The sequence below is a fragment of the Heliangelus exortis genome, chromosome 20 (assembly GCF_036169615.1).
Source record: "Heliangelus exortis chromosome 20, bHelExo1.hap1, whole genome shotgun sequence".
In the NCBI taxonomy this organism is placed as follows: Eukaryota; Metazoa; Chordata; class Aves; order Apodiformes; family Trochilidae; genus Heliangelus; species Heliangelus exortis.
Window position 1 is genome coordinate 4,732,935 of NC_092441.1, and position 16,067 is coordinate 4,749,001.

Below are 16,067 nucleotides of genomic sequence, written 5' to 3' on the forward strand. Positions count from 1 at the left end.
CTCATTTCAAATGTAGCAATATTTCTAATTTTAAGAGTTTGTTTATCCTGCTAGCTACTGATTCAATCATCACTTAATGAATGGGTACTAACAAAACACATCCATTAAATAGAGTATTTGTACTACTGTCCTAATTAAGCTGTACTCTTTGCAGTTCACTATTAGGAAACAGTAGAAACACCACAAAAGCTTCTCCTGTATCTCACTGCTACCCAGAATCCTGATTGAAAACTCTTTTTTTTCCCCAGAAAAAACGTTGTGTTTTTTTTAATGTATGGTTTTTTTGTTTGTTTGTTATAGTTTAAATTTTACTGAATTCAAAAGGCTTTCAGTACATACTTAAATTGGTTTGTTTACTTTTAATCAGACCATTAAGGCTCCATAATGTACTCATTAACTCATATCACTAATTTCAGTTCAAGCAAGAATGCATCCTCCTGAGCTAAATGGCAATTTGTCCTGTCAGTAGCCATTTTTCAATTTTTTTTAAAACCTCATATCATGATATATCTCAGCATCAACACTGGTCCTGAACTACAGAAATATATATAAACCCCTTGAAAATACACCACGGAAAAACTGACTTTATGATGTCACTTTCATTTCACTGTGTGGAACCTTTTCTCAGCAGTTATTTAAAACGTTTCCTATGAAATCAGAGTATTTATCCCCTGGCTGATAGCACTGCGGAGCTGCCTCCCACTGCCCTACGACCGCACTGAGCAGAAAAATAAAGGTACGAGGGCCTCGCGTGGCAGAAAATGGTCATTGCTGCCACTTCAAACCTTCCTCCAAAGTCCGGCTTCCTTGCTTAAAACTGGAAATTTCCATTAAGAGCCATACGGCTAAATTTTGTAAGCGATTCTTTCATATTTAGAGATTTAAATGGAGACAGAGCCAAGCCATTCCCCACAAAGATTTTCCCACTATTTTTTTCCCTGATAAATATCAGGTAGAAGTACAGTTATTTTTTCCTACCAAAGACTCTGGCTGCCAGACCAAGCAGCTGAAGTTAGGGCTGCAGATGCAGCATCAGAGCAACAAAATCACTTCAAGAACACTTCACAACCACTCAGGTATTACTGCATTATTATCCAATTCAGCCTGTCTTAGGGTTCCTACCTCAATTCAACAGCAGAGAAATAATACTGATCTAAAATGCTAAGGATCAATATTCCAAAATTCTAACCAAAAGCTTTGTAATAACAGAAGAACCACTTTGTGTTGAAATCAGTATCATTTCCCTTGTCCTCTCCACAAAAAAAAAATATATAAAAATTAAGAGTAATTATATTTTTAAGAAACTTCAACATACTTGCTTGACTATCTGCAGCTCCTCTGTTAACTGTTTCTGTAAATTCACAGATTCAGACAATTTTTCCTATTCAAAATGAACAAAAAATAAGGGTAGAAATAATTAATATTATTTTATTGTTATTATTATGTTAATAATTTGTTTCTGAAAGAGAAAGTCCTGTATTCCTAAACCCCACCTCTCTCAAAGCTACAGGTAGTAATACTTAATTTATACAATGTATAAATACTTAACAATGTATAACTTAAAATACATGTAAAGCTATTTTCAACATTGACTATTCTTCCCCCTACTTATAACAGAAGTTGTAGGTACACTATTTTCAAAAGGTTAGATTTCAAAAGTCCTAACAAAACTAAAAGGCAAACAGAAAATGCTATAAAAATTACACATAAAATTCAAAAGAAAACCAGTAAATTACTATATACACTCCCTCTTGAATAACTTAAAGCAAATAAAAATTAAGCATTACCTTTAATTTGCTGATTTCCTTTAAAGCTTCATTTTTTTCTTTCTTAAGACTTTCCATGTCATCCTCCAGAGAATCACAGGTTACAGACTGTGTATTTAAATACATGTTAGAATGCACTGATAACTGCATCTTGCATGTGCTTTAATATCTTCTCTTAAAAGGTCTTGTTAATAAAACAAGGTAATTTTAATTTTAAAACAATAATAACAAAATTATTTAAAAATAACTGAGTCATAAAGTTCTGAAAATACTAAAAATGTTTTAAAATTTTTCTACCACTTGTCTTCCCAACAGTTGAGCACTGTACAGGCACATATTTTACCTGTGATTCCAGTAAGTCAGTGATTTCATTGACACCAAATGTTACAGATTTTTGGTCATCATGTGCTTCATTCAGCTGGACAGAGAACAGATGCCTTGAAACCTCAACGAAATCTAAAAAAAAACCAGTTTATATTTTGTTGCTGTAGTCCCCAAGTTCAGTTTAGTAGCAGCTTCCCCAGATGCAACACACCTATAGTATCACAACGTATGGTTATCTTTTATAAATGCAGCATCTGCCCTCCAGAAGCTCTTTAAAGGAAAATATCAAAGTCAGCACATCTTTCAGAAGAGGAACATTTGGTAAAGCTGGTGAGAGTAAGAGCAAAAATGTTCAAAACATATTTGGGGGATGAAATATCCCTGAACTGAGCTGTGAAGGAGAAAAGAAAACAAAAGCTGGTGTGAAGTTCAGCTTCAAAGTCCCTGCTTAGAGATGCTCTACATTTGGCAGACCCCTCTGAAAATGTAAAAACCTCTGAACACCTGCTCTGCACCTGCCCTTCCAACAAACTGACCTTAGCAAGAAACATGGTATCTCTGCAGGGAAAGAAAAAAAAACAGCTCAGTTTCCTTTGCAGGTTCTTTTAAACCCCTGATAAAGAGCTGGTAAAATTGATGTTGACCAAGCAGAAAGTTCTAAATACAAACACTGAGCCTACCATTCATTTTAAAAGTTTAAAAAAATTTCTACTATATTAAATACAACAGAACAGTGGAAATTAAACAGTCAGGTTGTTTACACCCCATAAAATCTGAAGGAAGAACCAGTATCTTTCTTGATGAGGTACTTAAATCCAGTGTCTTTTTGGTTGGTTATGCAGAAAAAACTATTTTTGATGTAGTAATATTTGATGCTGTTTTTCATAAACTTCAGATGAGAAATTTTCATCAGTTTTAGCATCAGAACTATCATATGTCTCACAGTTTACAAAAAATATTCCTACATTATTAGTGTCACTTACTGAAGTTGTCACAGCCACCAGAAGTAACTCATTCTCATCAGAAGGGGGTTAGATGCATGGTTGTCTCCATGCAGATCTCTGTGCAATAACTGAAATGTTATTACTTCTCACAAACTGAACAAGATAGTGATCTGCCATTTCAGTTTGAGAAGCCTAATCATAAATACTTCCCTAAGTAAATTTTGGAACAATTGCAGTACCTGATTGCTAGGGCAAAAATTTAGGAAAGTGTGAGCATAAAAATCAAAACTTTCTGAAGGCTGCACTTAATAGATAAATTTGAGATTTGCCTTCCAATTACTTAATTTCAGAATTCCAATTATATTTTTTGTATGGTAGAATAAGGTTCTTGCCTCAAAGTATCACCTTATTTGCAGCAACAACCCAATACCTACAGAAAATATATCAACACTTATCTATTATTTCTGTATTCCTACATTTCATTATTTTCCATGATAATTAACAAATTAGTACCTCCAAAAGAGACTGTTCCTTTAGAATCTTTCTGAAGTTGTTGCCTTAGGGCTTGCTGCTGTTCATCTGTGAGCTGAATCCCAAGATAATTCAATGCCTGGAAGGAGAAAACTTATTTTGGAGACACAAAAGGGAAAAAAAAAAAAAAAAGAAAGGACTAGGGCTAATGACTGCAGGGACATGGGGTGTAATTAAAGAGCTATACTTCAAAGAGCCTTTGTATCATAGTACACACTAATAACACTTTTATTCCAGAGACACTGTGACTTTTCCTTCTGAGAGATGTTCAGATATTGTTTAACCTTGAATACAGATGAGTGCAATAAGAAACCCCTTTGTCCTTAACAACTGTCTTAAAAATCCTAAGGGATATTTAGAGTCCCAGAAGAGTTACTCACTAATTTGGTAACAAAAACAGTAATTTGCCCAATACATAAATTAAACATTGGCCTGCAACCTGAATGAACTACCCAGACAGAAAATCCAGTGTTCAGTTTATACCTTAAAGCTTGTCAACCTAGAAATAGTCTCCAGATGTTTTAGATACATCATGAAGGGGAGAAAGAAAAACTCAAAAGATTCAGTATTTACCCTCTCCAGCTTTTCTGCTTTCAGACAAACAGTAGAGTTCTTTCCTTGCAGCTCATAATTTTCATTCTGGCTGGAGGCAATAACTAAGAAGAAGAAGAAAAAAAAAAAAGCAGTAATGATGATCCAGCTGTAAATGTTGCTTTGAAAAAATTGTTCTGAAGCTCTGCTCATGAAATGGATGCCAGCTAAATACTCACTTGCCACAAATATGTGTTAATATTAGGCTGACTTTTTTTTTTTAAATGGCTTAATTGTAATAAACAAAAATTAACAAAATAAACAAAAATTATTTTTCACATCAGAAAGTGACAAGTAGCAGATTACCAGAAAGAAACTAGGAATAATGGAGCAATTCCCCAGGCCTATAGCTTCTACTTGTGGTATTTTCTTAGAGATACACAGTCACTTTGGAAACAGAGTAGGAAACACACTTATGAATCCCAAGAAAGACCTTCCAGACATACTCTCAGTATAACCAACAGCTCCCCAAAGCATGCCATGTGAGCTAGAAAACACTGTGGGAAGCAAGGGAATGACCTGTTACCAACTAAGGGATGTGAGAAGTAGCTTTGACTGGGTTCCAGCAGCCTCCTGGTTTTTTTCCTGGGGAGGAACTCCTCCAAGATCTACCATCCACTAAGCCATCATCCCCTGCTCTCCAGTCATTATCATCAGAAATTCAAATTTCCACAGTTTCAGCTAGTTGCATTAATAACTTATGGTTCATCTATTTTATGTCCAGCATGAGCAAATGATTAAGCCAAGGAAAGGAAAAGAAGCTTCCAGTTCTAACCAGTCCATATTCAATATTTCAGAATAATTGGGTTTTTTTGGTGCATGTGCTTAGTTTTAATGGAACTCAAGAAGAGCAGCCAGAGCTTTGTCATGTTTCAGATACAGCTGTGGATACAACACAAGCAGCAGCAACCTTTGGAAGCCTTTGATTACTGTAGGGAAAAGGAGCAGTTAACTAATAGTTACTTTGGATTTTAGATGTATGTAAACAGAACAAATGCACTGGCTTGTTTTGTGCTCATTATTTATAAATACAATCTAGGTTTCAATTCATTATTTCATTAATGGATTAGAGAGCTACAGAAACCAAAACTAGCATTGGAATACTAAAGGACCTTGCAGTTTATGATTCTCTCTAAGGGAACAGAAAGAACTGCACAGAATTTTATTTTTTTTTAGTTTCACAGCATATCTGTTTCCAAGTTCAAAGTAATTTACATTCTCTTTACATGCCAAAAGCATAAACCAAAACATCTTGAAAATCTCTGACACTTAACACTTCTCACATGCTATACTAAATTCTGAATCAGTGAGCTAGAATCTCATCTGAATTGGCAAACTTCCTTCCAGCTCAGAATGGAGAAGCCTTTGTGTATTATCTTGTCCAAGGATTTATCAAAATTATGCTGATTTTTCTTAAAGCACTAAAAATAATAATCTAAGAGCTACTTAATTTTTTCTAAAGTTATCCTTGAAAAAGGGCAGCATAAAAGAAGCAGAACCTTTGATTAAAATATGCTATTAAATAAAATGAAAAATGCCTAGAAACAGTCCATTACTACCTTACACTCTACACTACTCTGATATATTAAGAAACTGTGGCCTTCTTGATGTCTTTGAGCAGCAATGAAGCTCCTGTGTATTTCACTATATTAACCAAAAGTGTTAAATTCTGAATATATTAAAAAATAGCTTTTTGTCTTGTTCTTCTGATTTAGCTATGGTAATCTAGATGAAAAAAAAAAAACGTGTGATCATTAAACTGCAGGTGTATTCAACACTACAAATTTCCAGATTCAAAACTTCACATTCAGCCAGATCACCCTTCAAGGAAGTCAGCCAACCACTCAGACTGTTAAAGAGGTCTGGGTGTTATTTCTATCCTCCCAATATGCTGTCCAGATTAAAAAAAATAAATAAATAAAAAAAAAAGCAAGTATTATACATCCACAGAAACTCATCAGTCAAGAAAGCAGTTTCCAAGGCAACCTAATCTTGATCTATATGTGAGTCTTCATTATCTGGTTTCTCCTGAGTCTATTATCACTACTGCTGTATAGCAAATGTTGTGACCACTCATTTCTGTTGGGTTTCAGCTGTTTGTTAAAAGCCAATGCACGTGATATTCGACAGAAGCTACTAAACAATTCATTGATCTCAGTCCTCTCTTAGTACTGTAAATACAGTGCAATATTCCTTTCCATAAAGACTATCAAGTCTCACTATGTACTACTTTCTGTCTGACATTTATTGAAGAAAAAAAGCATGGCAGGGAATTTAATCAGCATTTACCAGTGGCAGATGTATCAGTGAGGCTGCGGTCTGGAGATTGCTCTCCCACCTTGACTCCTGTTTCCATCTAGGAAAGAAAATCAAAAGTCATGAAATGCCATTTCTAAAAAATAGATCACATGCCAAACCAGAAATAATGTGTGTTATAGCAAAACACATTTTATATGTAAAAGAGAGGGAGAGAATGGAAGATCAGGAGGAGAAATAGAGCTGGTTGGATCAAAACAGCCCAAGGAAAAAATGGAAGGTGTGGTGGTGGTGAGGAATGGCATCCAAAAAGCTTATGAAAAAGGGTCTTATGAAAACCTTAGTTGGGTTTTGAATATCTCCACAGATTAAGACAGCACAGTATCTCTAGATAACCTCTTTCAATATCTTTATCTCTAACTGGAAAGAAAAATGGGCAGGAGCTTTAAGTACAAATCTAAAAATAGAGAATTGCTCGTTCTGACGTCGTGTTTGACGTGAAACTTTTTATTCTCTCTTGTTAATAAAAAAAATATTTAGTTTTAAAAATGAAATATTTTTTTTAAATAATAGAAATAGGTTTAAATAATAGAATATATTTAAAACCTGCTTCCTTATCATCAACTTTACTTTGCACTACTGGTGAGTTGCAACAGTATTTGCTTTGCTGAAAAAGGGGGAAAAACATCCTGCTAGGACTCTGATTCTACTGTTACACAGTCTGTCCTCTGGAAAAGCCTTTATATTTGAAAGAAGTATTATTGTGCATGAAAAAGACTAAGTCCTTTTCTTACTAGAATAGAAACTGAATTAAAATAACCCTATTCTGAAATTCCAATATAATTAAGAAAAACAAAACACCACTTTTTCACTTTATACTAAGAGGAGTAATATACTCACAGCATTTGGAGTGGCCATTGATCCAAGTTTCCCACTAGGAGATGTAATAGGACCAACTGCAGGCTGCTGCTGTCCATATGCTACAGGAGACCTTATGAGGCTGGAAGGACGTTGCAGATTCTCTGAATAACTGGGAATATTTTTTTGTCTGATGAAAGCTATCTCCCAAAAACTTTCAAACCTAAAATTAAAAGAATTGAACATATTATATAGCATACTGTTCATAAGATGATATATTATTCTTGCAAAAATTACATTTTCCCAAACCCTGTGTGTGATTTTATTTATTTTTCTAAAGGGATGTTCTATCCCCTTGCATTAAAAAAGGCAAAAAATGTGTGGTTTGGTTTTTATTATTTTTATTTTAATTTTCAAAGGCACAGAAGAATTGCACTTTTACACACTTGGAGGGTGCACTTCGGGCTTTCTTCTAAAAAAAAAATAATTCTGGAATTTAGTATTTTAAGACAATAAATATGTCTTTCATTTCCTCTATGTACACAAGACACAAGAAACCATTTTGGAGGGTTGGTGGTTTGACAGGAACAGATACCTCACTGTTGTTCTGTTGATTATACTTTTTGCCTCTTCATAGGAGACACCAATCATTGACTCCTTGTTTATGGACACAAGTTGGTCTCCAGGCTTCAGTCGTCCATCCTAACATAAAAAATAAAAACCCAAACTCATGAGGTTTATGTTAACTGCTAATATTACAGAAACAACTGTATAATCACAATACTTTTACATCTTCCTCAGGAGCTGTTAAGGTAAGAAACACCAAGAATGGTTACATATTTTGCCTGATGATCTTCCAGAAATGAACAGGAGATAAAACAATGATTTCATCACCATGACAGCAGTCATTAGAGAGGCTTCATCAGACCAAAAGGATCTCAGGTGTTGTGTAAAGAAGACATTTGGACCCAGATATATTTTTGTATTAAAGAAACTCCAAATAAATAACCAAGCCACACAGAGTGATTTTTCCAGCAAGGAGTCTCAACCCATCTGACTACAGGAAGCTTCTTTGTAATTAATTCACTTCTGAGCTGGATAAATTTGTATTTCCAAACCAAATGTTCTTGGGCTTCTTCAGGCACTTGGTAGCCATATTAATCTGAATCACAAAACCAGATCAGTCCATTAGGAATTCACCAGTGAAAACCAAGATAGAAGTAATATTCTCAATTGTCATTCATTGTCATTAATTGTAAACTTTCCACCAACACAGGAACATATCACATTTCTGTCTCAGATACTGTAAAACAAGACTTCAAACATGCTAGGCTAGATTTCCCACTAAGATAAAGCTTTCTTTACTCACATTCTAAAAGAGGCCTCAACAATTTACCTGAAAATTCATGTAATTCACCTACTTGTTATGAATTTGTGTAAATTAATACACACAAAATTACACCTAACATGTCTGTGTTCTTCAGCTTTCAAGAAATTAATCACAGAATCAATGTGACCACGTGAAACACACTGTGTACAGAAGAAGAAATAAGTAAAATATGTTTGCAAGAACAGTATAATTTTAAATATTTAACACCCATACAACACCATTTTAGCAGTGTTATTTCAAGCCTATGAACCTATAGGGACTTCAGCATATTTTTTGGCTCTTACTGTTTTGGTTTTGATTAAACAAAAAATTGTAGATGTTACACTTCACTTGCACGCAGCCTGTCACAACATAACCACTTCAATGCTGCCCTCGTGTGGCAGAAATTTAAAATATGTTAGCAACAGATTTCCTCAACAGGGCAAGCAAGATGGGGAAATTACCTCTAATATTGCTAATATTAAAACCTACTGCAAATTAATGACTCAGTCAATCAATTATGTATGATAGGCTGTGAAGTATATGTTTACAATGAGAGAAATGCTTTGGAAGCCAGAGCAAAATAGGAGAAAACAAAAGAAGAATTATTACTATTTATCCACTAAAAGATGTCTTGGAGAAATGTTGCATTTTTCTCTTCCATCCTGGCATTCTGGGATTAACTTCAATCTACAAAAATTCAGTCACAAATAGGTGCTGACTGTTCTGGGACAATTCCATTCCTTCTGGAATTAACTCATATCCTTGGCAACAGGCACTAACTGGTTATCCACACAGCAGAACAATCAGTAACTCAGGATGCAAAAGGAGAGATCTGATTAAACAGGTCTGAGCACTTGAACCAGACAGTTCTGATATTTACCTTCTAAAACTGGCAAACCCTCCTGTTCTCCCAAACATACTGGGTTTGTCAGAAATTTAACCAGCAATCACTACTGATTCATACATCCTTTTAGCCTGCACTACCAGAATATCATTTGCCTACACAATGCCTTCCAACTGCAAGGACCCACTTAAATTAAGTCCAAGGGAAAAAACATTTTTTGAATGTCCAAGGAAAAAAAAAAGAGATGTAACCTGTAGCTCCGTCCTATCCATGCTGACCTTGCATCATGCAACTTCTACTGAAGCTCATTTCTTACTTTCATGTGTGTAAACTGAGGAATAAGATCCTTATTTATCTTAAAAGAACACATGACTAATTCTCATTACCATGTAACTGTGCTATGATGCAATCAGACAACTCTCTTTAAGGAGAGAGCACTAAGCTTGTACAAACAATATTTGTATTTAAAATTAACTGTATACATAAAATGCTGAAGTAGGTTCTTCAGCAAAAAAAAACCAGAAAAAAAACCAGGTGACTGAAGAGGGAGGGGAGAGAAAAAAGGTCATTACCTTATGACAGTCACCACCAGGGATAATTTCTTGAATATATACCAAGGGCCCTTCATTTCTATTAATTCCTCCTACAATATTCAAACCCAGGTTTGTTCCTTTGCAGACAGAGATGATCTGAAATGCACTATCCCTAAAAAAAGGAAAAGAGAAAAGTATAATCACTTCATAGAGCTAGATCCTCAAATAAAGACTGGAGTGATACAGTACATTTATCTCAGTGATTTCCCAAATGTACTTCAGTTAGAGTCAAGCTTCAGAAATTACTTTGCCAGCTTTGAAGATGATGCAGGGACAGAACTGTTTCTGCTCGTGGCCATGAAATTATCCTTTGGATGCAACTGAGGACTCTGTGACCTTGAGGATGAGCCAGAAGAAATGCTGTCTGTAGATTTTGCTTAAAGAAAGAAACAACGAAAAAAGAAATAAAACACAGATTTGGGAAAGCACCAAGTTTCAAACTACGTAAGTTCAATTTTCAAGTTAGAAAACAAACTACAAGCAATCAAATAACCAAAAGAAACTCACAGGTTACAAGAATAATTCTTTAAAACATAGAAAGCAATTATATTTTTTTTTTCAAACTGGGTGCAAAAACAATTCCAGAAAGATTAGAATTCATGGTTTTAATAATGTAAAAATGTTATTAATACTATGAAATCTTATGATATATTTAATCTACAAATGCCTCTCATGTTATTTATTGATTGAAACTGCTCCAAGTAGGTGATAATATATTTTAAGAGCTGGAGAAAATTACACATAAACCAGGCAAGTTACATGTTAGGATTACAAATTAAAGAGTAAACTGTAGGTAAAGATGTGTGTTCTGCCTGACATTCAGCCAGTTCCTACAGTATATTCCCCCCCCAAATGAGAAGAATTTTAAAGCTAAGCTTCTGCTCCACTGAAATATGACCATTGCCTACAGGATTGTGTCAGGATAGGAAGCAACCTCTCACCAGCCAGGAGTTGTGTTGGAGAACTTGCAGAGCTGGTACCACTGTGAGAGCCATACTTATCCATCAGGTCGTGAAATTCTTTCCTGTGGCAACACAAAGATCCTTTCCATCAGCATCTGGCAGAAGTTTGAATGCACCCTTTGCAGCCTGCTGCTGTTTCTACCTCAGAGAAGGGAGCTCAGCCTCAGCTGAAGGAGGAAAGCTCTGACAAATGTTCAGAAGGGACAAGGAAGATGGTGCAATGCAGGAGGATGTGGATGGAGCTGCAGCAGAGTATCAGTAGAAAAGCTGAATTATCACCTCTCTTTACCCTGGATTTCAAAACTTGAAAAACCTCATAATTTGAATCAGCTACAGATCAAAAGACATTGTCTTTTTACGTCCAGAACAAGTTATTTATATCAGAAGGAATCACACTATACACCTATCACATTCTCATATTGTTAAGGAATGTTTTTAGTTCAACTGTGCTGAGAAAGAAGCCAGAAGAGACTGGCAAACAAAGCTGTGGCACCACAAAAAAGCAGAAAGAAGAAATATTAATTAATTGCCTAAGAATGAGTGAGAGATGCAAATTTTTAACTGCTACTTAGTTTTCTCAGAAATGTGCAGTTTATTTCATTGTATATTTAATTTCATATTAGTTATATGAATTAATTAATTATAATTATATAATAATCATATAAATAAATTAATTATATTAATTATATGTTATATATATTAATTATATATTAAATATTGTATGAGTTTGGGTTGTGCTTATATTTTTATTACAATAATACTTTTTTTAAATCACTGACAGATGAAATAAAGAGCAATTCCTGCTCAGGTGCAATGTTTCAAAAAACACAATAATAAAAAATAAAAGCAGAAATTCTTTGCATAAGCCAATTATAATGTGATGAACTGACAAAAGCAAAACAATTTTAAAAGTGGCAAAGATGTCCATCCCTCATCATGTGTTAAGAGAAAACAAACACTCTTAATCTAATACTGAATGCAGCCCAATTTAATAAAAAATGTTTATATGAGCTATGAGTGTCTCAGTGATCATAGATCAAAAAATATAAATAATCAGAATTATGTAACCAAAACCATCAGCAAATTAATATTACAGAATTAGAGAGAACAGAAATTAAGTAATTGGTGGGAACATAATTCCATAGTAATTCCAGTGACTGCAGAGAAATCTGCTGCATGCAATATTTTTCTTTAAAAAATGTCAATATTTTTTTTAAATTAATGCCAGACAGAGGGAACACACAACCCCAACTGAGTGTATATCAAATAATCTTTTGGCAAGGGAATGTACAGCCCTGAGACATTAATCCACAGGAGTCTGAGGGGCTGTACATAGAGGCAAATTGTGTGCTGGCCATTGGGCACCCCACCAGGACAGTGAAAGGACTGATGGCTTTTAATTATTCAGGGAGTTCAGAGGAACTAGGTCACTGTGCTTTAGATAAAAGCAGATTAAGAGTGGACCTCACATTTATGTAGGCAGCCTGAAAAAAGGAGAGATCAGAGGCTACAGAGAGATTTAAATGCCTGTTAAATGAAAAAAAAAATTAAAAAAAAAAAAAAAAAAAAAAAAAAAGGAAGCTTAAACTGGACGAAAGGCTAAAGGAAATTAGAGAGGATTCCTTTATGGAGAGATTACCCTGCCAGTGGAAAATCCCAGGAAATGCAAATAACAGAAAATACTCTTGGAATTATGATCAAATGTAGTTACATAACAGGCATTTCCCCTTGGAGATTTCAGAGAAAAGGGGATACAGACCCAGATCACAGAATTTTCTGATGATCCTCTGACAATATTGGTTTAGATGCTTAACTTCAGAGAGCAAGGTTAAAGCAATATTTAATATAAATGTCCTCATAATGGAATTATTTTGGGCTACCTGCTGCAGTGAACAGTTTAACCAATTTATCCAAACTAATTCAAAGCTCATTAAAGATTGAAAAGCAAACTTCTGAGGGGAAACAGCAATTATATCTGCTTTTTTTCAGCTTAAATTCTACAGTTTGGTGGTACTATTCCTCATTTTTTTACTATTTTAAAATGTGACAAGTATAAAAAATTATCAGAGCAAATAGTTTTTACTGGTATTAGCTGGTAAGATAACAACTCAGTCTCCTCATTATATGGAAACTGGCCTGAGCTTGCTACTCTGATGTAAACAATCTCACAATATGTAATCTGACAAAAATAGCCTCAGAAAAAGAGAAAAATGTCATCTCCGATGCAATTTTGTGATTAAAACTCAACTAAAACAAAAGTATATGCAAACCTAACCTTAGCTAAAGAGTTTTTATTAGTTTTGAGGATAAAACAATGTTTTAATTTTCTCTTACTTTGCTTCTTCATCTCTGGCAACCAGCAGAGACATGTGATTAGATGCTGATGCTGTTCGCAGGATGTCAACAGCCCTGCAAGGGGAGAAAAAGAGTCAAATAAATGTATCAGGGTGCTGCCAAGGAGCACACAGAGCTAAAAGAGCAGGAAAAAGAACAAATTCTTAATGTAATTAATAATTTTGACTGCCACATACAGAGGAAAAAAAGTTTGCCAGCAGAACAGCACAAATTATAATGATATTCTAATATTCTATACATTATAACATTATTTAAAATATTATGATACATGTAATATACATTATATATTATTAAAGCTTTAATAAACATTCAGTAATCAGTACAAACATACTTTTCATTGGTTACTCCAATTAAGTTTTCTCCATTGACATCCAAAATGAGGTCACCAGTGAGCAAACGGCCTGGTAACAAAACCAACAGGAAAGTGGTGAACATGTTTATATCACAGTAATCAAACTGTGCTTTTTCTTTCAATTTTATGTGATCTAATGCAATGAAAAAACCTTAAGATTTTTAGCAAATTAGGTTCTGATCCTTATTAAGCCAGGCTATTGTCATAAGACTAGAAACTATCAGAATTATTAATGACAGAATAGCTCAGAAAACTCCATATACAGACCTAGGAGAGACTTAGATTCTGTAACTTTATTACTGCAAACTCTACCCAGTATAATTTATTCTTTCCAAACTGAACATCTAAACCACTACTTACAAAAAATAAAAAAGTTGGAACTCACTAGAAATTATGGTTCTGTGAAGGAAACACCACTCTTACACCTTACAAATTAAAAGATGTTTATCTTCTCAACACTCACTTAGCAGTGCTGAAAGACTACCAGTTGCTTTCACACCAGCCATATCTAGATTTGAATACAATATCAAGAACTGAGTATTAAATTTTTTGGCCATGAAGGGTCCAAACTTCATTTCTCTATTTTAAGGTAAGCCACAACACCATGAATCCTGACTAAACCTTGCTATTTAAATATCCTTATCTACAAGGTAAAATAAAGGAGAATTCTTTTGACAGCTTTTTCTATGCAAAGAAGTAAGTTAGTAAGAAGTTAGCAAGAAGAAAATTTAAAATTACTTACTGTCTACAGCAGCAACCCCTCCAGGCAGAATTCTCTTTATGAAAATCCCATAATCTTCTGCTGTTTGTGCCCGATAACCTCCAATAATTTTAACTCCTGCAGAACAAACAAATGAAACAAGCAAGAAATTGGTTATCCCACCTACTGTGCTGAATGGATTTACAGTCAAATCAATAAAAAACCAGATAAATTAAACTTCTACTGATGACAATGTGAATTGGAAAAGCTCACCAGGTGCTTTTAGATTTGGTTTACTCTGAATCAACAGAAAGTGCAAGCACATTACCTAATCCATTTTGACAATCAGAAAAAGAAATGCGGTGAACAGCTCGATTGATTCCATGTGGGCCCATAATAGTCCTAGGGAATAAAATAAAAGTCATTAAACCCCTAATTACAGAAAAGTATGCAGACCTATGTTAGCACAGAAGAAATCACACAGGTCATGTTTTTAACAAAGCAAAACAAGATTTCTGTAACTGACAGCCTTATATTGTCCAGTACCTCTGATACCACCCTTTCCCCTCAGTGAAGAATCAATCTCTCCAAAGCAAATATACAACAGGAAGATAAAACACTGTATACATAGAATTAAATAATAACAAAATCCCAGTTTAGCATTCAGGCAAGATAATACATCATGTCTTAGATCAGGTAATAAATATTAAAATAAAACCACAGCTAAGACAATGTATTAAAAAATATCTCCTAGGATATCTAATGAATATTATGAACATAATATGGCTATTTATGAGCATAATCTCTTCCTTTTAGCCTCTCATTTCTTCACTCAACGTTGTTTTCTTCTATGTTTTAAAAAAAAAGGCTTATTTCCCAACTCTATTGCTGGCTCCTTAGGGAACCCTCCTAGCCCAAGACAAGATACCAGGATTGCACTTGAAATTGTCTAGAGGCAGGTAAGTCTTTTGCAGGCAGCTGACAATTGTAAATAATTAAGGAAGAATACAAATTAAAGTTGAACTTTTGAAACCTAAACTTATAGTTCCATTGGAAACGTGGCCAGCATACTGCTCTGAGAATGCAAAGCATTGAGAATTCCTATAAACCAACACACCCTTTACCATTTTTAATTTTCATTTAGATTAATTGTTATTAAAAATACAAGTGGTATCACTCCTCCTTTATTCTTCCACTGTACCTTTTTGGAGACAACTCACCAGATCTATTAAAAAAAAAGCAGGAGCACCACTAAGGTTTTTCTGTTTTGACCTACATATTGTTTCCTATTAGACAGTGAATTGCATTTTCTAGAGCATGATGTTGAACTGAAATGGAACAACTAGAATTCATTAGCAGGGAAGAAAAGAGGATCAAACTGCAGGACATAGTGACCCAATTCCTCCCACGCAATCAAATCCAGCACACAGCCTCCACTCCATACCTGAAACTGGGTATTCCTGCAAAAGCCAGGGGACATGTCATTAAAAGGTGCCACACCAGAGGGAAGAGAGAAATCCAGACAGTCTAATTGTTCCTAAATCCTAGCACCAGGCAAGAGATCCAGCTTCTAAAAAATATCCCCACTTCTTTTGGTTTTGTATAAGAATGCTGGATGA

At 34.6% G+C, this 16,067-nt stretch overlaps 1 protein-coding gene across 5 annotated transcripts in view; it reads right to left on the reverse strand.

The window, feature by feature from the left end:
* STXBP4 (syntaxin binding protein 4) overlaps positions 1-16,067 on the reverse strand; it is a 58,942-nt gene that overhangs the window by 34,497 nt on the left and 8,378 nt on the right. For 4 of the 5 annotated variants that reach the window (XM_071764369.1, XM_071764367.1, XM_071764366.1 and 1 more), the window contains 15 exons: positions 14,777-14,850; positions 14,491-14,586; positions 13,728-13,797; positions 13,376-13,450; positions 10,988-11,103; positions 10,326-10,455; positions 10,059-10,191; positions 7,866-7,972; positions 7,313-7,493; positions 6,446-6,512; positions 4,139-4,221; positions 3,548-3,644; positions 2,110-2,222; positions 1,788-1,874; positions 1,316-1,381 (listed from right to left, as the gene is read on the reverse strand). In XM_071764369.1, coding sequence (XP_071620470.1) covers positions 1,316-1,381; positions 1,788-1,874; positions 2,110-2,222; positions 3,548-3,644; positions 4,139-4,221; positions 6,446-6,512; positions 7,313-7,493; positions 7,866-7,972; positions 10,059-10,191; positions 10,326-10,455; positions 10,988-11,103; positions 13,376-13,450; positions 13,728-13,797; positions 14,491-14,586; positions 14,777-14,843 — 1,488 coding nt within the window. In that variant the 5' untranslated portion in view covers positions 14,844-14,850. The remainder of the gene's footprint in view (positions 1-1,315; positions 1,382-1,787; positions 1,875-2,109; positions 2,223-3,547; positions 3,645-4,138; positions 4,222-6,445; positions 6,513-7,312; positions 7,494-7,865; positions 7,973-10,058; positions 10,192-10,325; positions 10,456-10,987; positions 11,104-13,375; positions 13,451-13,727; positions 13,798-14,490; positions 14,587-14,776; positions 14,851-16,067) is intronic. The other variant, XM_071764368.1, reaches the window with a different exon arrangement.